This window comes from Eptatretus burgeri, chromosome 7, assembly GCF_056783735.1.
Source record: "Eptatretus burgeri isolate ZD-2024b chromosome 7, Ebu_testis_v1, whole genome shotgun sequence".
NCBI lineage: Eukaryota > Metazoa > Chordata > Myxini > Myxiniformes > Myxinidae > Eptatretus > Eptatretus burgeri.
The window spans coordinates 81212015-81234020 of NC_140967.1; the positions used below are offsets into that span (position 1 = coordinate 81212015).

Consider the following 22006-nt stretch of genomic DNA (forward strand, 5'->3'; position numbering starts at 1 on the left):
CCATGCTACAAATGTCCCAATTGTCTGTTGGTACGACATTGCACCTAAGTTTGTTTTCAATTTTACTTGTTAAGGAAAATGCTTTCCATTAGCGCCGAGCATGGTTCCTGGCAATTATCCGCTGGGTAAGTCTCACAGCAGATGAAAAGGAAATGTACCTTGGGTGGTTTACAGTGTGACCACTCCTCGTTTTCATAAATGCCAAGGTGAGCCAATGAAAAAAGCCAAGAATTCACAAGGTTTCGGAAAAGCGATGATAATAGAAAACCTATAGTAAACCAAGACGCCAAGGTGAACAACGAATAGCCAAGATCTTGTGAAAAAAGCCAAGGAGTGGTCACACTGGTGGTTTAGGGGTTTGCCGAGAAATGTTTTTAGATTCTCAATTGGGTGCTGAAATTATGGCAGACGTGTGTGGCTTGAAGACACTAATTGGTATGTTCCAAACTTGACACAAGATTTGGGGGTCAAACCCCCAAATAGCACCCCTTTTGATGGGCCTGATGGCCTCCTTTTGCATCAAAGTGCCTTGTAAGGGAACTCCCATTATCAGTATTATTATTATTGTTATTTCAACATGTGACATCAATATATATATAAAAAAAATTGAACAGAATACTCTGCAGTTCGTCTGCTAATATTATTGTAAATAGGTTATTGTTGCGCGCGTGACCGATGTAGTCGGTGAGCGTTACGTGCGCATTAAGGAACGACATGGCCTTGGTTGCTGTTATGTAACAGTGACCTCTGTGGGCGAAGCAAAGAATTGCTTTCTCATCTTTAACAATGCACTGTGGCTTTAAAAACATCAACACGTTCAATGTGATGCTCATTCATGCCATGCAAAGTCTTGTTTTTCAACCTCTGTCACCGAAGGTGGACGAGTTAATGTTTTCACCCCTGTCTGTCTGTCTGTCTGTCTGTGAGCAGGATATCTCAAAAAAGTTATTGACGGATTCAGGCGAAATTCGGTGGACAGGTTGGGTATTTGACAAAGACGATTTGTTTCAATATTGGTGAAGGTCCAGACGCAGATCTGGCTTATCAGTGAGATACAAAATGTAACAGTTCAGCCTGGCGGATGTACTGTACGTGCTCTGTCCCGAGTGCTGTTCTCATTTCACACTTCTTTTTTTTTTCCAGGTACCGTGCATAATTATACAGAAGAGCATTATTCACCACAAGCTATGTCTTCCTAAACAGTTGGGCAGAAATTAACTTTTGGTCCTACCCACTAGGGCGAGGTTAAAAGGTCAGATTCCAAAAATTGCAATTACGAGCACATTTTAAAATATTTCTTTAATGAAACTTTGGATATGTAATCAACATTTCGGGATGCATAAAATATGTAACGATTTTTTTTTTAATTTGACCTCCATGTCATTCCCCAGGGTGCACAGGTGTCAAGATGGGGGGGGGGGGGGAATGTAACTCTCAATTTGATATTGGGTCATTCCTGGTGGAACTTTTTGCCATCTTTCAGCTTTGATTTGGTTGGGAAGCTTGGAGATTTGCGATGGCGTGCCATCGACTCCACTCAAGTATATGTTATTACATTACGTCTTTCATGTCAGGATTTAGCCAAAGACAGAAAGCTAATTTCCTTCAATCATAATGCTTAATGTCTACCTGATGTACATCTGTCTGTACAGAAAATAAACGTCCCATTTGAGATCTTGTCCACCATTGGGTAGACAACATACTATGATAATGTTGTGCAATTTCAAATGTTCCTTTATTTATGCAGAATTCCATGCTTGCTTCCTGTGCATCGGATATTTAATGCAGCTTCCTCAAATAATTGGAGGCCAAATTTTGAACTCGCTCGCATTGTTTCATTTGGAATCGGAAACGCTTTTGCTCTTGCAATCCTTCGTTATTTTCCTTCAATGATATGACATTCTTCTCTTTTGTTCTAGAATTCTGATTGCATTGGCTTGACCACCACATGGCCTGGAATTTGCTATTCTTGCCACAGTTGTCCACTGCATCTGGGTTCTGTCATTCTGATTGTTATCCACCCATCTATTCACCGATTGCATGAATAAGGCTATTAAAATGAAGAACCCCCACCATAAAGGCTCTGTCACACCTTGACGATTTAGCCAGCGTATGACGACGTATGAAAAATTTGTCTAAAACGCTGGCACACGTCGAATACGTTATGGGTAAGTTTGTATACGTTAAGAGCACGCTAGCATACGTCGTAGTACGCCAAGCTCATCGACAAATTTTAACATGCTTGAAATTTTTCGACGTATGCCAGCGTATGACTCACATGTTCCGCATATGCTGGCCATAAGTTGTAGGCACGTTATGCGATCGTTGACACACGTCGACGCACGTTACTTGTAAGTTACTCATAAGGTGAAACACGTCAAGGTAATGTTTAGTGTCGGTGTTCCAGACTCCATGGTTTTTTTTTTGGTTTTTTTTTTGGCATGACGGTGATGTTGACACTTATATTTCTAGTGCGGTTATAATATAATATAATTAATAGGCTGCCACTCTACGATTTTAAATCATAACCACACTATAAATAAACACATAGGTTCAAAGCACATTACTCATCGGTTAGAAATAAGTTTTGGGTACGTCAAACATTACCTCGACGTGTTTCGACTTATGAGTAACTTACAAGCAACGTGTGTCAACGATCGCGTAACGTGCCTACAACTTATGGCCAGTGTATGCAGAACGTGTGCATCATACGCTGGCATACGTCGAAAAATTTTCGACGTACTCGACGTACTACGACGTATGTCAGCGTGCTCTTAACGTATACAAAACTTACCCAGAACGTATTTGACGTGTGCCAGCGTATTCGGCAAGTTTTTCATACGTCGGCATACGCTGGCTAAAACATCAAGGTGTGACAGCGGCTTGACACTTCGATGTCTAGTGCGGTTATGATTTAAATCGTCGAGCTGCAGCCTTTTAATAGTCTACGCCACGTGATCCTCGGCGATACGCTGCCACGCTATGCATAAGTTAGACTATCGTTGGGCATAGGTTGTGAACGTCGACAACACGCTCAGCATTCGTTGGTATAAGTTATCTATATGTTATCGAAACGTTCTGTGTACGTTACTAATATGTTATGCATATGTCCAACTTGTTATGAATACGTCCAAAACTGGAAAAAAAAACATCAATAGTTCAGCGTACGCCAGCGTTTTACATACATTTTGATACCTTGCCATACGCTGGCTAAAACGTCAAGGTGTGACGGGGCCTTAAGAGATGGGTTTCTTTTGCACAATAATGATTGTTCACCCATAACTGAGTTTCTGGTTTAACGCTCGGTTGCAGTTCTCAATCATTCTTCCTCTTTTCAAGTTCTGTCACTCTGGCCTTCTCTGTTTTACTGGATAATTTCAAGAAAATGGCAGATGCCTCGATTCAGACAGAGTCGGTGCATTTTATTACGCACTCTCAGAAACGGACAACATTATTCCTTAATTTCTTCAATTGTGTGTGGTCTTGGCCCAGATCCATAAAGGCAAGGAGATGCTCCAAAAGCTCTAAGGACATCTGCAACTGTCTGCACAGTGCACATTGCTTTGGCCCAAGCCTTGTGCGGAGGAAATAGTGAGCCATGTTCAACGGCATCATAAATCATTTTTACCTCCTCCGTCGAAGGTGGACGGAGGTTAAGTTTTCACCCCTGTTTGTCTGTCTGTTTATTTGTCTGTGAGCAAGATATCTCAAACCATCGTGGACGGATTCGGACGAAACTTGGTGGACAGGTTGGGTGTGTGACAAGGACGAATTGGTTTGATTTTGGTGAAGATGTGAATTCAGATGCGAGAATTATTTATTTTCTAAAGTGATTGTTTATAATTGAGAGATTGGGCCAAAAATGTATTGGGCCCGATATGTTCTTGTGGATCAGGCATTGCGTGGCGGAGGTATGCGCTCTACCGAGTGTCGTTCTAGTTTTAATTGCGTTTTTATTTGGTGTTGTCTCATATCCCTACCTGAAATAGCATGAACAACCATTACTGAATATTTCTCTTCGAACCACATTGTCTTTTTAAAGTACTGTCCTTGATCATTATTTCATCACCTACCTTTGGAAAGAGAAAAACAAGCAGGACTAAATTTGCCGCGGTCAATCGTTAAAATCTATAAAGCGTTGGTGAAATTGGAATATTTTAGTTTAAATTATTTAAAATCTAAATTGTTCAGTCTGTTCTGATGCATGCAAAAAATATTTAACTGCAGTATTTCTTTTTTGAACCTATTTGATAACAAGCTGTCATCCTGCTGCTTCACATAGGTAAGCTTTTGCTTCATGGAATACAGCATAGCTTGGAGATGATCTTAAACACAACTGTCCCATCTAGCAGAACTTGCTTGTGTTGTATGCCAGTATCTCCAACTACTTTTCCTAATCTATGGCAGTCATTGCGTCGGTGATACAACCATGCTCTCAGAAGTTACGCAACCAGCAGTCGAGTGCTGTATGCACCAAAGCGATGAAGGTTTCAAATTAAGTGGTCCTCGACACTTACCTTGAAACCATCGTGGGAATTCTGTTTATCCTTCACCTGTATGGATTACATATGGTAAAGTCAATTTTTGACTGACATTGCATGAATTGAGCACTTCAGCTGCATAACATGAGTGACAGCATAAGCAGTTTGCATCCAGCGGTCATTGTGGTTCATTGTATTACTTTGATCAAGCAGTTTGTTTGCTACGCCAAGTTGTTTTATTGACTCTTATCTCACCTTCCATCCTTATTGGGTACGTGGTATGTCTTTCAGGCTTGTCGTCATGTTGGCTGCAAGACTAGTGGAAGCAGTGGGATTAAAGGAGACAAGGTAAGCGGTTATTGATGCATTATTCGATTTGTAGTGATCTGGTACAAGCAATGCAAGTCTGTATGCTCATAATATGTTTGTTTCAGGGACAGCCAGGCCTGTCTGGTGCAATCGGGCCTCCTGGACTACAGGGATACCCAGGTCCTGAAGGACCACATGGTCCACGAGGGGAGAAGGTAAGAGTTTTGGTAGTTCGGTCTAGTACAGCCTGTTCGGCCTGATGTGGGAAGAAAACTGAGACATTTAATTGATTTCAAGATGGATGTTTCCTGCTTCCTTGATGCACGTGCTTCAACTTCTGCACACAGGACATTTTCCTTCCTGAATGGATTTTTCTGTTTCATGTTATCATCATAATTCATCTTTGCTGAACATGTGCAGCCCATTGTGTAATGTCTGTCTGAGCACACCCTCGTGAGATGAAAATTTACAATCGTAAACAATGTTTGGGCCTGCATTGTTCCGACGGTTTTCTGTTATCTCTCCAAGGACTTAGTTATTTCCTCTCCAAGGACTTGGATTAAATTTGGTTATGTTCAAGGCATTGTTCCTTGAAATCGTTCATCTCCAACTGAACTTTATTGTTTTACAGGGGAGTTCCGGCCCATTTGGAAGAGATGGCTCCAAAGGAAGTAGGGTAAGCCTGAATTAACTTTTTATTCTTGAAGATATATTTTGTAACGTGGTGAAGTAACTTTCTCTGTTCACTCCTCAAAAAGCTACATAACACAGTGTAGGAGGCTATCATACTGCAATTTGAATGGTTAGAAGCAGGTAGATGTGAGACACACGATGATTGAGTAGGGTTAACAAATCTTTATGTCATGAATTAGATGTGGAAGGGGGAAGGGTCGAATGTTATGGATCAATTTTTGGGTTTGTCCTTTGGATTTATGTGAGGTTTGTCACCTGCTCCGGGATAGAAAGCTGCACCCACGAAAGGACCTGCTAAAGACAAGAAGAATGGATTTAATGCAAATTTTTGAAGATGAATATTTGATGAATTTTACCTTGATACCATTCAGGCCGATGTCGGATGCAAGGTTTTTGACCGTTAAATATTTTCTGTAACAGTGCAGTGGCACAGCAAGACAATTGTGCATTTGCTGATAAACATACCAAATTTAGCAGATCGGTAAAACGTTACATTTTGAATATATATTTTTTTACATCTGGAGGCATTAGGAATTATACATGCGTGGGTATGCAGTTTTTTTTTCACTCAATCCATTTAAACTTGCAATTATTGTCTAGATATTCAACAAGAGAGACAAACTCAAACTCTTGATGCATGTGCACCACGTCTGTTTGGGACATGTTCACAATGTCCTATTGGTACAGGTGCAGAATGTCCTATCGGTACAGGTGCACAAGGTCCCCTTGATATAGGTGCACGAGGTCCTCTCGATGCAGGTGCACGAGGTCCTCTCGATGCAGGTGCACGAGGTCCTCTTGGTGCAGGTGCACGAGGTCCTCTCGGTGCAGGTGCACGAGGTCCTCTCGGTGCAGGTGCACGAGGTCCTCTCGGTGCAGGTGCACGAGGTCCTCTCGGTGCAGGTGCACGAGGTCCTCTCGGTGCAGGTGCACGAGGTCCTCTCGGTGCATGTGCACGAGGTCCTCTTGGTGTAGGTGCATGAGGTCCTCTTGGTGCAGGTGCACGAGGTCCTCTCGGTGCAGGTGCACGAGGTCCTCTCGGTGCAGGTGCACGAGGTCCTCTCGGTGCAGGTGCACGAGGTCCTCTCGGTGCAGGTGCACGAGGTCCTCTCGGTGCAGGTGCACGAGGTCCCCTTGATACAGGTACACGAGGTCCTCTCAGTGCAGGCACATGAGGTCCTCTCAGTGCAGGTGCGCAAGGTCCTCTTATTGCGGGTGCACAAGGTCCTCTCGGTGCGGGTTCATGAGCTCCTCTCATTGCATTTGCACAATGTCCTCTTAGTACAGGTGCACAACATCCTCTTGGTAGTGGTGCATGCGGTCCTCTCAGTGCAGGTGCATGAGGTCCCCTCGATGCAGGTGCATGAGGTCCCCTCGATGCAGGTGCACGAGGTCCCCTTGATACAGGTACACGAGGTCCTCTCAGTGCAGGCGCATGAGGTCCTCTCAGTGCAGGCACACAAGGTCCTCTCATTGTGAGTGCACGAAGTCCTCTCGGTGCGGGTTTATGAGCTCCTCTCATTGCATTTGCACAATGTCCTCTTAGTACAGGTACACAACATCCTCTTGGTCGTGGTGCATGCGGTCCTCTCAGTGCAGGTGCACGGGGTTCTCTCATTGCAGGTGCACGAGGGCCTCTCGGTTCGGGTGCATGGGGTTCTCTTGTTGCGGGTGCATGAGCTCCTCTCATTGCGAGTGCCCGGGGGTCTTTCGGTGCGGGTGCACAATGTATTCCTGTGGACCACACGGAGTGATTCAGCATCATGTTTTATATTTGCAATTGCTCCTGTACCCATTATCTCTGTTTGCAGGACATTCCCCTCACCTGACAGGAGCAAATCCAGGAATTGGGTAGGGGGGGGGGTTCCAAATAACAGAAAATCTAAGTCATATGAACGTTATGAAAACTTTATTGCAGCTTTCAAATAAATGCATATTCACATATTCTTTGATATGCATGTATTGTGCAAAAAGATATAAAAGTTAATTAATTTAATATTAAAATGCATAACTAAAAATAAAATAGCTTGAATTCAATAAACTTCAAGATTCAATCTTAAATATCATGACTAGTGAGACCTACCTGAGTGATGGTAGTGCCTATATGACATACTAGAAGGAGTTCTGGGTGACCAGGGAACCCCTGGGTTTGCCACTGTAATGGTAAATATTTTTTTGTTAGGGGGGGGGGGTTTCCAGGAAACCAGGAAACCCCCCTTGGATTTGCCACTGCTTGAGCAAAGCACTGTGCATTCTCATGTAGCCTTTTATTTTTGCACTTGCAACGGTTGAGGCACACTTTCTTGCAGCTGCAAGAGACCAAAACATAGCAGCTTTCGAAGGCTTCAAGTTTTGGAGTCGAGCATGGCTCATATGGCCCATTATCATTCTTGATTCAGCCCTAACAACTTGGAGAAGGAAGCACAGGCTCTAGGAACAATGTCTGAGCACTTAAATAGAAAGCCCAGGCTGCCCTCCTTGACAGACATAACCAGGTTTCCCCAGAGTAGCATGAATCGAGTGGATTTCATTGTACAGGGTTCTTCTTTGCAGAGATCTTCTTTCTGGCCTTGCCTTCTTCAGTGTAGATGCTTATTTTGTTGTACATGATTTTACCAAACATCCCAATAACACACATGCTTTCTTCTGGTATATCAGTTGCTGTAGATGACATCCTTAGAAGTGCATCATTGAGTTCTGGCATTGAATCATATTATATGTATGCCAGGCCATTCTCTTGCCATTACCAGCAAAGGCTTCACACAATGTCGCATCTACTCAGAGCATGTAACACTGACAGCAGCACAGCCACGCCCCCAGAAAATGATGCAGTCAAGCAGCCACAAGCTGCATACAAATAAATATATAAATGTAACATTGAAAGGGCACCTGATATATGTGGTCCAAGACAGGCAGCTCGTTCAAGTAGGAGAGACGTTTCCCCATTCTATAGACTAGCCACTGCTTATTAGTTATGAGTTGGTGCCATATTAGCTGCCATCACTGGAATAACTACAATGCCAGTGTTGACATGATGGTAGATTATTTTGGTATGAGCATGCCATGCAGCACGTCCAGTGACGTTCAGTGACGCGAGATCCTCAGCTATAGGTATGAAGTTACCAAGCAAGCGTAAAATGTTGCAAGCGATAACATCCTCAATTGGCTTGCTTGTTTTACGACATGTTCTTTTCTGAAATCATCAAATTAGTCTTGGCCAGTTTTCTGTGTATCAAGAATTCTCTCTACTGCAGAAGGGTCCTTTAATCCTCTTGGTATCAAGGAAGAGAAAGTATTTGCTCTCCTTTTCAAAAAGGTGTCCAATCTACTCAGTCATGATCATGAGCGAATAGACATCTTTTGGAAATGATTTCCTTACACTCGTTTATGCATGATGGAGTCTGTCTATTCATGTGCCCTAATTGTGCTGTTGTGCAATCCAAAATTCCCCAATCACTTGGGCAACCTCTGACCCATAATCATCTGATACTCAAGTACCCTTGGATTATCTGTCATCCCAACCGCTTCTGAGTTGTATAATCTCCTTTGTTACATCACAAGCATTATTTTGTACTTTGCTTGATCGATGGGGATGGCTGAGAATACATGTTTGGCTTCTGTGAAGTGAACTCGCCAGCAGTGAAGTGTTGTGCAATTTCTGGATGTTTGTTTGGAAACTTTGACATATTTCTCAAGTGTACTGGGACCCAGCGAGCATGCATTGTATGGTACAAAGTGACGAACCACAGAGCGAGTTCTGTCAAGACATTCAAGTCTATGGCACCCACAGTAAATGCACGCAGACGAGAAAGCACACTTTCCAGTACCATCACTGTTCCATCTACGACAATCGGTTACGAGCAAAAGTAGTTCACAGTGTCTCTGAATGGTGGTGATAAAATTGTCTCTCATCCACTGATGCCACCAGTCATTGAGGTGAGTAAACGGCTTTTGTATATATCACTCCTGAAAGTGTTAATCATTCTTCGACATTGGTTTTGATTTGATATACCAGAGTCTGTATTTTAGTATTTTATATCATAAAGTGCCTCAACATCTAAAAATATTCATAACGAGCAAAGATGCCCAGTGTTGCCGGGCAACGCCGGGTCTCTCCTCCCCCTCCCCCTCCCTCTCCCTCCTCCCACCCCTCCTTCTCCCTCCTCCCACCTTCACCTTTTCCTTCCCTTCTCTCACTTCCACCCTTCCCCTTCCTCCTCCCATAAAGGTACCTGATATTGCCAGGGATCTAATGTACATATATTGGACTACCACAATTAAGCACATATTTAGACACAAACATCACCTGAGAGAGACAGAGACAGAGAGAGAGACAGAGAGAGACAGAGAGAGAGACAGAGAGAGAGAGAGAGACAGAGAGAGACAGAGAGAGAGACAGAGAGAGAGAGAGACAGAGAGAGAGACAGAGAGAGAGAGAGACAGATAGAGAGACAGAGAGAGAGACAGAGAGAGAGACAGAGAGAGAGAGACAGACAGAGAGAGAGACAGACAGAGAGAGAGACAGACAGAGAGAGAGACAGGGAGAGAGAGAGGCAGAGAGAGAGAGGCAGAGAGAGAGACAGAGAGAGAGAGAGACAGAGAGAGAGACAGAGAGAGAGAGACAGAGAGAGAGAGAGAGAGAGAGAGACAGAGAGAGAGACAGAGAGAGAGACAGAGAGAGAGACAGAGAGAGAGACAGAGAGAGAGAGACAGAGAGAGACAGAGAGAGACAGAGAGAGACACAGACACGCCTCACCAAATATTGCTATAAACTCTGGGAGGGAGGGGTGTGAGTTGGGAGTGAGATTGAAAGAGAGGAGAGAGGGGGGGGGGAGATCGAGGAAGTGTGGAGGGAGAGCGATACCTCACCACATGTCGCTATACACTCCGGGAGGGAAGGGATGCGAGGACGGGGTGGGAGCGAGAGAAAGAGAGAGATGAAGGGGGAGAAGGATGAAGGGGTGGGGGTGGCAGGGAGAGTAATGCATCAAAAATTGAGTGAAAATTTTTAAATGAGTAAATGAAATAAAATATTATTACAATATGTTTCCTATTCTCTCTTGTACTCATAGTTCACGTGGCCCTTTGCTTTACTCATTGTAATCCTCCCGTTATGTTAATCATTCCTTTAATTCAAATTTTAATTTAATTTAATTTATTTTGCCTTCTTAACTCCGGAGATTTCCCCATGGAGAACCCAGCCTTGGCCGTGGGAGCCTTCGCGATGATCCCGCTGGTAAATTATTTTTGTTGCACTCAATGAAGTTGCACTTTTGGCACCTTCCTTAATCTTTTCTTTACTCAATATAATTATCTGAATAGTAGAAAAAATATAGTTTAATGCTTTGGCAATTTCACATTTTCTTGGGTAAATATGGAGAAAAGGGGTGGGGGTGGGGGGGGATCACAACCTTGCTTGCTGAACGTAAATACCGAAATACGCTTATGTATAACAATCGTTTATTTCTTTAAATTTTCAGTTTTCACTCCAGATTTCAGCCGAATTAGTGCACATGCTCCGATCCTCAAATTCGAAGACAGATTTCAATTATTTACTGGACTTTAATTAGTCCATGAGAGTGCATCGTGGATCCAAGGCAAGGCATTTTTGAGCAGGCCCAAACAAATAGCGGCTTTAGACCCCTGCGAGGGAGAGCGAGCCAACCAAGGATAAGCCTGTTTTTGTTTTTTTTCATGATGAGCATCCTGTTAATTATCTTCAAAAGGGGTGTTTATTCATTCATGCACTCCCTTGGAGTTCCCTTAGTATGCGTGTAAAGTTTTGAGCCGCTAACTTCCATGGTTTTGCAGTTATGAAGAAAACACACACACACACACACACTGACATTTATTATTAGAGATAAGAGATATATTGCTCTACACGTCCACTAACTGGTTTTTTTGATCACTGAATGAGCAATTGTTATAAAATTTTGGATTATGCTGCCACAACATAAGCATTCAACCTTTTAGATGGAACTTCTGTTTGTGATCGTGGGAGGGTATCAAAATGTGAGCGTAATCAAGGTATAGAGTGCTGTTGTGTTGTGATTTATCTGAGAAACTTGTTTCTACCTCCTCACAGCATCTTCTTATCTTTGGAGCACCCTCATATTTTGATTGGTCCTCATATTGAGACGAGTTACCTGAAGGTAGTTCCCTATGTGTCGATTTGTACAACTCCAGGAATACGCACAGGCCAGTTGCAGGCAAATCGGATTAACTTGGGGATCAGATATTTTTAGTTCATTGTAGTAAGGATGGAAAAGTTTGACTAGTCCTTGCGTGAACGTTTAGGCCAGACTAAATCAGGCAGTACAAATTGTCAATCCCTTCACTTCACTGTCTATGCAGTTCTGAAAACATCCCTTGAGATGAAGTATTGGAATTGATTATGAAAACCCACAACTATTCCACTTGCAGTTAATTTTTGGGTGATGAGAATTGGCATCCACATTCGCGATTTCCGTTATATTCAATTTTTAATCAGCGTTTCCATTTCTATTTCTAAAACTGTAGATGCTTTCATGACAGCATGATCATAGGAACTAAATTGAGCAGATAAATGAGCAGCAAATGGTGAATCGAAAGGCACCCTGTATTGAAGATCAATATATAATTCAGCAGATGGAGACATTGACTCTTTCCACGAGACTTGCTGCATCACAGAAGGCATTGCCTGTTATGATTTGACTTGTTCTTTTTCAACGAACTCCCCGCTGCAACGTTAGAAAATTAACATTTCCACAAAGAAGGTGAGAGTTTCAGTTGTATTCTACCTGTATTGCATTAAGAAGGTTTCTCATGAAAAATCCCACTTCTGTTACCATCAAAATAGGGTTTATTAGCTGCAAGCTCCGATAGTATGTTACGACATATTTATTTTGGCTACAAAAACTGCTTGAACATAAAGGCACCATGTGATGTTCAAAACAACTTCTTCTTGTTGTTCATGAGGAAATGTTATGCAATTATTGATCGACATGCAGCTGTGTGAGACAAAAGGTGATTCAGCCTGGTGGACGTGCTTGCCAACATCCTTTCCTTCTTTCCTTTCCCAGGGACCATCAGGGAGCCCTGGATTCCCAGGCTCATCAGGTCTTCCGGTCAGTGATATTTAAAAAATATCAATTCTTCAATTCCTCTCTTCTTTCCTCTCCACCACCACCACCAACATCCCCCTCTGTTGCTGTGCTTTAATATATTGCCTTTTTTTTTTGTCTTCTTATCATTATTAATTGCATTTTGTCAATTTTCTCTGTCCATTCTCACTTGATTGTGATTTCCGCATGCTCAGGGTTTACCAGGTCAAGATGGTCCAACGGGACCAGTGGGCATCCCAGGCTGCAACGGCACCAAGGTTGGCAAAATAATCCGTTTTATTTCCGTTTCTTATTTTCTTTGTCATAACCAGGTAATAAGCCATTTCATTCATGTATTACCAAATAAATAAAAAGCTAGTACCGAGGAGCCTTGACATGGCAGCCATGTTACAACATAAGGGTTGGACCCACCCCTTACCTATCTATAATTCCAGCAATGTGTCTGTGTGTCTGTGACCGCTGTTTCTCGACAACCACTGGTCCGATCTCATTGAAACTTGCCAGGTATATTGCTGGGGCCCTGTGGATGTGCCTTTTCAGGGTTTGATATTGATCGGACAAGTGGTTCCCAAGTTATGGCCATTTATTTACCAAACCAATGACAGGGTACGTTGCTATGACATCATGATTGACGTCACAATTCTTGTTCTTTTTTCTTTCTTTTTTTTGCACGTACGGCCACGTACTAGTATACTTCAATTGCCAAGTAATCTTACCCCAGCTACGTTGTGGAGGAATGACTCCTCTCCAATCCAAAATTTCCACATACCCCTGGGTCAGGGAATGTTGGCTCCTCATTATTGATGCTCTTATGGATGATAAGTGGACTGATCTCCACGGACATCAACCACTGAACTTCCCACAGACCATGGATTGGAATACTGAACTTAACTTGCCTTTAAGCTAATGAGATTGCAACTATGCACCAACCGATCTGGATGAAGAAGCTACTTACAAATGATAAATTCTTTGACTTGCTCATATCTGAACTTTCTCAAACAAGCTGTCATGGTCTAGTAATTGTACTAGCGGATGTTAATGTTACTATTGAATCGGCATGCATCGCCAGGAGAGGTATATTGGCCCTGTTTGTTCAGGCACTGCAAATGGCAATGACACGTGCCTACTTTACTTGTGTGCATTGCATGATCAACGTGTTGACTGCTCTTGTTTTCCAAGCAGACTGATCTACCAGTGCACTTGGTAGAGCAATGATCGATTCACCTGTAAGTCCATTTACCATGTCCTAATCTTGCACCATTGTTTCTCAAGTATGAAATCCTGCAGCGTTTACAGAAGTGCTGAGATGAGTTCTTCTGACCATTGACTCCTCTTCTCTCTACTTCTTCACCTCAAAGCAAGACCTGAGGTGCCCAACAGTTATGGTCTCAATGGAGCTGCTCTGTCGGTTCTCCGGCTGCCCACAAATATATATACGGTTGATCCATCCAACTGTTTCACCCTGCTCAGCCTCTCTGAAGAACCCCAGACTGTGTGAACATACCGTAGGAGGGGGCGTAACTGTCTCTGCCATAAAGACTGCCATAAACTGCCTCTGGAAAACCCTGCTGTACACAAAAGCCATGGATCTCCAAGAATATTCTTGGCATTATTGAAGCCAGAAGGTTAGCTCAGCTGAGAGATGATAACAGTGAAACAAGACTACTGACTCATGATTGATATCCGGCACTTCGGCAGGATATATCTCCCAACTGGGATAAGAAGGCAGAAATGCTCAAGGGAACAGCCATCGCTCACTGCCAGTGCAGTATCTACAGAGAACTTTCTCCTTGCCACATCCATACCAGAGATCAATTTAATGTGGTCAAGGACGTAAATGGATGAAAGCTGACAAATACTAACGACTCCTTGAACAGATGGCAACAGCACTTCTCTCGTGTCTGGAAGAGCTTATCTAGCATGCAAGACCCCACACTGGCAGCCATTGCAAGCAGTTCTGTGAGTGGTCCAGATTACAACACCAGCCCTATGACTCCCTCTAAAGTCTAAGGTAAAATCTCTCATAAAAAGTTAAAGAACCAGCAGGCACCTGGAATCTACGCTATCACTGCTAAACTCATCAAAAATGACAGATTAAATGGTTCAATGGCTTACTTATATCATCAACACAGTCTGGGCCACTTAGACTATACCCACTGATTGGAGATGAGAAATAATCCTTGCATTTTGGAAAGGGTCGGGAGACCGACACATGTGCAGCAATCATCATGGCATCACTCTATATTCCTGAAAAAAAACTCTTTGCACTAGTGCTAGTCCTTCTAGCCCAAATCTGACCTGTGCTTCAGAAGTCCCAACACCTTGAGTAAGCAGGTGTACCAATGAGCAGATCTTTGCCATCCACCGACTGATTCAGAAGATCAAGTCGTTTAATCAACATGCTTACAACGTTGCATTTATTGACTTCAAATCTTCCTTTGATTCTGTTTGCTGAAATTTTCTTTGGCAACTCCTTAGAATTTATGTTATTGCACATAATCTGCTCGAGCTTGTCATCTTATTATGCACAGCTACTAATTGTTTGCTGAAGTTTGGAAGGGAACTTCAGGATGAATTTGTCATACAATCAGGAGCGTGACAAGGTTGTGTCTGTCCTTGCATCTAATTTACTTAACACTGTCATCGACCATTTGATGCACCATCTTCTGGCTCATACTGATTGTGGCTTAGACTTCGGCAAGCTAAGGCTCACCAATCTCAACTACGCAATTTTTGCACACTTTCACTCACCTTGAACCAGAGCCTCCATGTCCTGCAAATCGAAGCCAGCCACATTGGGAAATGCGCCAAGTTGTACAAGACCAATGTAATGACAACAACGCTGGACAAAACCAACCCCCACCCTCCTAACTTCATCATCTCTGATGAAGCGGTTTAAATTATCATCAAGTTTACTGATCATGAATCAGTCAGTGACAAATCTGGGCCATTGTCCAATGACATCACTTCCTGTATCATTAAAGCAGCTGTGGCAATAAACTGTCTTAGCTGAAGATGTATTAAGCATTGATCATTTTTGTGATGCTGTGTGGATCCGAGACGTGGACCACAACTACAACAAATCTATCCAGGCTTAATGCTTTCCACATGCGATGGCTCTGACATCTTGAGAGTTTGTGGTGGTTCCGCCATGTCACAAATCATTAGATCTGTCAAAGAATATATCAGCCTCTTGCCTCATCTCTCCTATGCCAGAGCCATCCCTGATGGTACAGTATGCACATCTCACCAACTCTTCAACTTCAACCCCTCCCAAGCCAGATGGCATAGAGGAGCCAAGGGTCAACCCAAAACAAGGTGGCTCAACTCAATCAAACATCAATTATCGATAGTGAACATCACCCCTATCATGGCCCCAGGCCGCATTAAAGACAGAACAAGATAGAAAATCCATGGAGTGCCAATACTAGATCGCCAGCTTGGCCTTTCATTCAAGTCAAGTAAGTTAATAAAGCAGGAAAATGAAAATAAACATTCACAAAATTCAATAATCCTTATTATCAATAATCCTTACTATAATTCATGGACCGTTGTGTGTGTGTGCGTGCGTGCGCATGCGGGCGCGCGTGCGTGTGTGTTTGTCATGCTCCTCCTCCTACAGTTCTGGGCCGATTGCATCCAGAATTGCGACATCGCATCAACCTAACCCCAATGAGTGAAAAGTGGTGTTTTTTTTTATCCTTGCCGGTGGTCTTGGGGGGTTGCTGGCGGTGTTGGTGAGGGGTTGGGAGGGGGGATTCCCCATGTAAATGTGTATCATGTAGCGCCGCTCCAGGTCGGAGAGGGTATTACAAGTCCCAAAGCTTTACAGTGCAGTCTTCCTGTCGTTTTCTTGTGCAGTGAGGTATTTTGGGGAGGTTTTTGGAGAGGTATATTTTGAATTGGAGAGGGAGTTTAGAATAATTTGAAAAAAGGGATGCTCTCCACCATTATTGGTACAACTTTCAACTGATCAAATAATTAGGACGACACTCGGTAGAGCAGATACCTCCAACAAGCTGAACAGTTTACGTTTTGTATTCCACTGATAGGCCGGATCTGCATCTGGACCTTCACCAAAATCGAATCGACTTGTTCCTATCACCTATCCAATTCATCCACCAGGTTTTGTCATAATCTGTCCATAACTTTTTGAAATATTGTGCTTTATTGTGTTTGGCCCAACCTCTCAATTGTGAAGAATTACTTTAAATATTACAGTATCCAGATCTGGGTCTTCACCAAAATCTAATCAATTCGTCCTTGTTACACACAAAACCTGTCCATCAAGTTTTGTCTAAATCCGTCCATAACCTTTTGAGACATCCTTCTCACATACAGACAAACAGGGGTGAATACATAAGCTCCATCCACCTTCAGTGGTAGAGGTAACAGGTGCATCACAGTAATACTGAATAATGTACATTGATTACATTGAAATGGCTGTTAAACACTTGGCATACGACTGATGCCTAATGATCTCAAATGATCGTGATACATTTAACTTTTTCACCCTATTATTTCATGGTTATCAACGATATCCATCATGTCATAAAAGTCTGGTTTTGATGATTAGATTCAATTTTCCAAAACTTAGTCCCTCACATCACCTGAAACAAAAAAAAAACAAAACCAGATATTTATTTTAAAGAGTTGTTCATGATTAAATTGGGTTCATGAATTAATTGACACCCTGTATAATGGATTCTTGTTGGAAGCAGGTAGAAATGCATTCATTCGTTGGTATCGAGTCGACTCAAATTAGAGACATGAACGGACGTTTTGCGGATTGAGAATACGTTTTATGTTTGCCCATTTGGAAAGTTGTGTGGATGTGTATCCTGTACCCTTCCAGTTTATTCATATTTTGTGTATCTTTTTCATCGCTTTCTTTTCAGAATAATTTCCTGAGCAAATTTCCACAAGTGGGCATGACAGGACCTTGAAAACATTTAATGATGTTTGCAAGATGAACGAACAGTCAGGGAAAGGGATCTTAATCGACAAATGCACTACCAACTATACAGTTCATGTAACACCTTATCACGTGCAGTGTTCAAATATATGATTCAATTGAAATTAAATAATGATTGTAAGGGTCATATTAAAAAATTCATTTTGGAAGTTTACCACCATTGATGCAGTGGCTTTTACACCACCTTGTTTAACACGTTGCATTCGTTCTTCATGTCGGTTGTTTGTGTCCTTTATGATGTCCTCAAAAACTGTACATTTCTTTTTTGGATTGATTTTCAATTTTGTTTGACTTCCAGGCAGACAGAGAGTAAAAATATTTATCTCACTCTTCATGTATGTGCGATCAGGACAAATTCATAGTCAAAGTACTGCTAAACTACCGGTTTGTTTTCCGATTCGTGTTCAAAATATAACGTTCAATTTATATGAATTTGTCCCTCGATCACAAACTGATGTTTGTGGATGGATGGACAGACGGACAGACATGAACCAATTGTTTAACCCCACTCTTCACTTCACGCATGCAGGGTAATTAAATGATCACACACGAAAAGTATATCCCTTTAATAATAAAATTTATCTAATATGACTGTCTTGACTCAATGCACAGTCACATATTTCAGAATGGCAGCTGCACATTAGCTCTTCCTGTTTTATTTACTGAATGATATTGTTTAACTGGGATTCGGCTCTGAAAAAAAACGTTAGCTAGCCATTAGGTAGTAAAGCAGAACTCCACCAATAAATAGCGGAACATGAGGAATATTTCTAAAGGGCGAAGAACAATCACACAAAGACCTCAATTGACACACTGGCGACAATGGGCATCATAGATCTGTCAACTTACCATGGTTTCACCCAAAATGTGTAAGCATTTGGACAATTACACTACCAGTCAAAAGTTTTAGAACACCCCTATTTTTTTCCAGTTTTTACTGCAATTTAAGCAGTTTAATGTTTCAATGTACTCTGAAATTAAAGCATAGAACAAATAAAGAATTGCAGATAAAAAAGAAATCATGGAATCGTTTTGTTGAACAAAATTTAATCTAAATTTTTGACTCATCAAAGTAGCCACTTTTTGTAGATATAACAGCCGAACATACTCATGGCATTCTATCTCTAATGGAAATCAAATATTGTTCGGAAAGTTCTTCCCAACACTGTTGCAGAAGTTCCCACAAATGTTTTGCACTTGTAGGTTGCTTTTCTTTCACCCTTCTGCCAGCTCATCCCAAACCACCTCAGTGGGGTTTAAGTCTGGAGACTGTGCTGGCCATTCCATGATTTGAAGCCTACCGTCTTGTTCTTTTCTTCAAAGGTAGTTCTGACATAGCCTGAAGGTATGTTTTGGGTCATTATCTTGCTGTAGGATGAACCCCTGACCAACTAGGCATAGACCAGAGGGTATTGCATGGCGCTGCTAAATGCTGTGGTAGCCCTTTTGGTTCAGGGTGCCAGTCACTCTGTGCAAGTTGCCGACTGGATCCAGCAAAAGAGCCCCAGATCATCACGCTTCCTCCTCCATGTTTGACAGTTGGTGTCACACACTGAGGAACCATCCTTTCGCCGACTCGACGGCGTACAAAAACCCTGCGTGATGAACCGAAGATTTCAAATTTTGATTCATTGGTCCAGAAGACCTTATTCCAGTTTTCAGTAGTCCACTGGCAGTGCTTCATGGCCCAGGCAAGCCTCTTTTTCTTATTTTGTCATCTTAGCAACGGCTTTCTTACTACCACTCGACCTGTCAAACCTTCAGCTTGAAGTCTTCTCTTCACAGTTGAAACTGAGACTTCCTTACTTCGACCAGTGTTGAGCTGTGCTTGAAGCTGCTGTCCTGTGAGCCGCCTTTCACACAAGCTGTTGACTCTCAGAAACTTGTCTTCTGGTTGTGTTGTGGCTTTGGGTCTGCCAGACCTCTTCCTGTCAGAGTTTCCTCCAGTTTCCAAGTGCCTTTTGATGGTGTAGGAAACTGTATTCACAGACAACTTGGCTTACTTTGCAATTTCTCCAAAGGAAAGACCTACACTTTGAAGGGTTATAATGGTCTGTCTGTCTTCCTTTGTTAATTGTCTTTTTCTCGCCATTATGATAGCAATAAACTACTTACTGCAGTGCAATATTGTCCAAATAATGCTTCAGAGGGTGAAGCAACACAGTCTGTTCCAACACTGGCTTTATACACACAGAGGGTTTGTAACTAATCCACAAAAGTTGAGACACCTGTATGAATTGTTTGCATTAACTTTCAAGGCTTAATTTGCTTCCATTGCTGCAGAACAGCTTCAGTTGCTAACCCATTACTTGTTCCCTTAAAAGGGCCTTTTTAACAACTCTGAAATTTGCATTATTTTTCAGTTTTTGGTAACCTCAGCTTTCTTTTTTTAACAGTTAGCAGTTTACCGCTTAGCTTTGTACCATTTCAGGTTATTCACTGGACTTGAGCTGCTCAAATTTCAGTAAAAACTGGAAAAACAGGGGTGTTCTAAAACTTTTGACCAGCAGTGTATGTTGTGAGAAACATTTAAGGCAAATTTTGGAAGAGTCGGAGCATATTTCCCAAAAGCCTGACCATCCAAGCATGAAGCAAGTTGCATTGACATTAATCAGATTGTTTATCGACTGATAATTATAATTGATTCAAAAGCACAACTTTGCGGGATGGGAGGGAGAAGTGTTATTTCCTTTTTTCAAACAACTTGTGTGATTATTTTTTAATATTGTTTTGTTGTCGCTTGCATATTGCTCTATTATACAGGCGACATGTTCCTGCGCTGTTGTTGACTCCACATTTTACTCACATTACCGATTTCAATTCCTCACATTCACTCACTTCTTATATTTCTTCACGATTTTAATCCACCCTCTAGCTCCATCAGACACAAATACAGCAATATGTTTGTCAAATATTTCAACATCTTTCTGCCTTTATTCACGTTTTTTTTAATCCTCAAGCTTCAAAAAAAAAAAAAACAGCGGGATATTATAATCGGCTCCGTCCAACACGCTATTTCTTCCTAAACAGTTGTGCAGAAATTCATCAAATTTGGTCGTGATGATCACCACATGGCACAAAGATGCAAGATCAGAATAATTTTGGCCCTGCCCCCTGGGGAGGGGTCAAAATGACAAATGCCAAAAAATGCAATTACGGGCACATTTTAAAACATTTTTTAATGAAACTTTGCATATGCAATCAACATTGGGGATGCATGAAATATGTCACGACTTTTTGGATTTGACCCCGGTTCATGCCCCAGGGGATGGGGACTTAAGGTCACAGAGATCAAAACCGAAAAAAAAATACTCGAAATTTGATATTGGCCAATCCTGATGGAACTTTCTGCCATCTTTCAACTTTGCTTTCGGTGAGAGGCGTGGAGATTTGTGATTTCACGCCATTGACTTCGCTCTCGTATTTTCATTCCCATGTTTACTTGAACCCCATGATATTCATTCTTCAGGTGTACAGTATACATCCTTATTTTCGGTTAACTCATAATGGTGAATGCGATGTATTTGTCCCATCTTCATCATCATTCCTCAACCCACATTTTTCACCTCCAATTCTCACTCTTGTTCTTGGATCCCTAATAATACAAACTCACACAAAGAAGCTTTGTTGCCCTGTGTGCATATCTTCACCTTGACCACTATGTTTGGACACCCATTGCAGAACTCAATTTGATTAACAAAAAAAAAAATTTGCATTCAATCAATGCATACTTGTGTGTACAAGCTATACCCACGTCATGATCCTCTATGTCTGCTCCTTTCTACCCTTTTCACTCCCTACCCCCGAGGTCTTTCCCTTGCTCCCTTACAACTCTTCTGCACCCCTTGGCCCACACTTCTCTTTCCCCAACTCACATATCCTTCAACTGCCCCCTCCACCCACTCCCCAATCCCTCAATATTACTTTCATGTCCTCCCCCCTCGTCTTTCTCATGATTAATTATTATTATCATCCCCTTCACTCCCTCACTCCACACCAATCTCAAATATTTCTCCTTCCTTAACAGCGTGGTAAACAATGTCAAGAGAAATCCAACATTATAGATGTCCTTTACAAGTTGCTCTTCTTTTTTGCTTTTGTCTGACTCTCTGAAACATCCTCACACAGGGTGTTCCAACTCATGCATCTCTTCCTGGTTTTACTCTCAACCAACTACAAGGCCAGACTCCTGTTTTGATGGCATTGCTTCTGTGATCGATTCTTCTTCGATATAAATAAAATAACAGTCTGTCTGCCCCCTTTCCTATTTCCTGTCTGATTGCTTTGTACATCATCATCAAACTCTGCAGACATAACTATAACAACGTCTTACAATTCTGCTTATGGCATCCACATTTACATCCAACTTCTCCTTTTATTTATTTTGGCCCAGCCCAAAGGAGACTTTTATCAAAGTGTTCACCATGTTGGATGATATCATGACA

The 22006-nt window shown here is 42.1% G+C and overlaps 1 protein-coding gene across 1 annotated transcript in view; it reads left to right on the forward strand.

Annotated features, from left to right (window-relative positions):
• The window catches only part of LOC147023628 (uncharacterized), a 244871-nt gene that overhangs the window by 76877 nt on the left and 145988 nt on the right, over nt 1–22006 (forward strand). The window contains exons 2-6 of the mRNA XM_085889230.1: nt 4773–4829; nt 4916–5005; nt 5422–5466; nt 12545–12589; nt 12781–12843. Of these exons, the coding sequence (XP_085745356.1) occupies nt 4773–4829; nt 4916–5005; nt 5422–5466; nt 12545–12589; nt 12781–12843 (300 nt within the window). The remainder of the gene's footprint in view (nt 1–4772; nt 4830–4915; nt 5006–5421; nt 5467–12544; nt 12590–12780; nt 12844–22006) is intronic.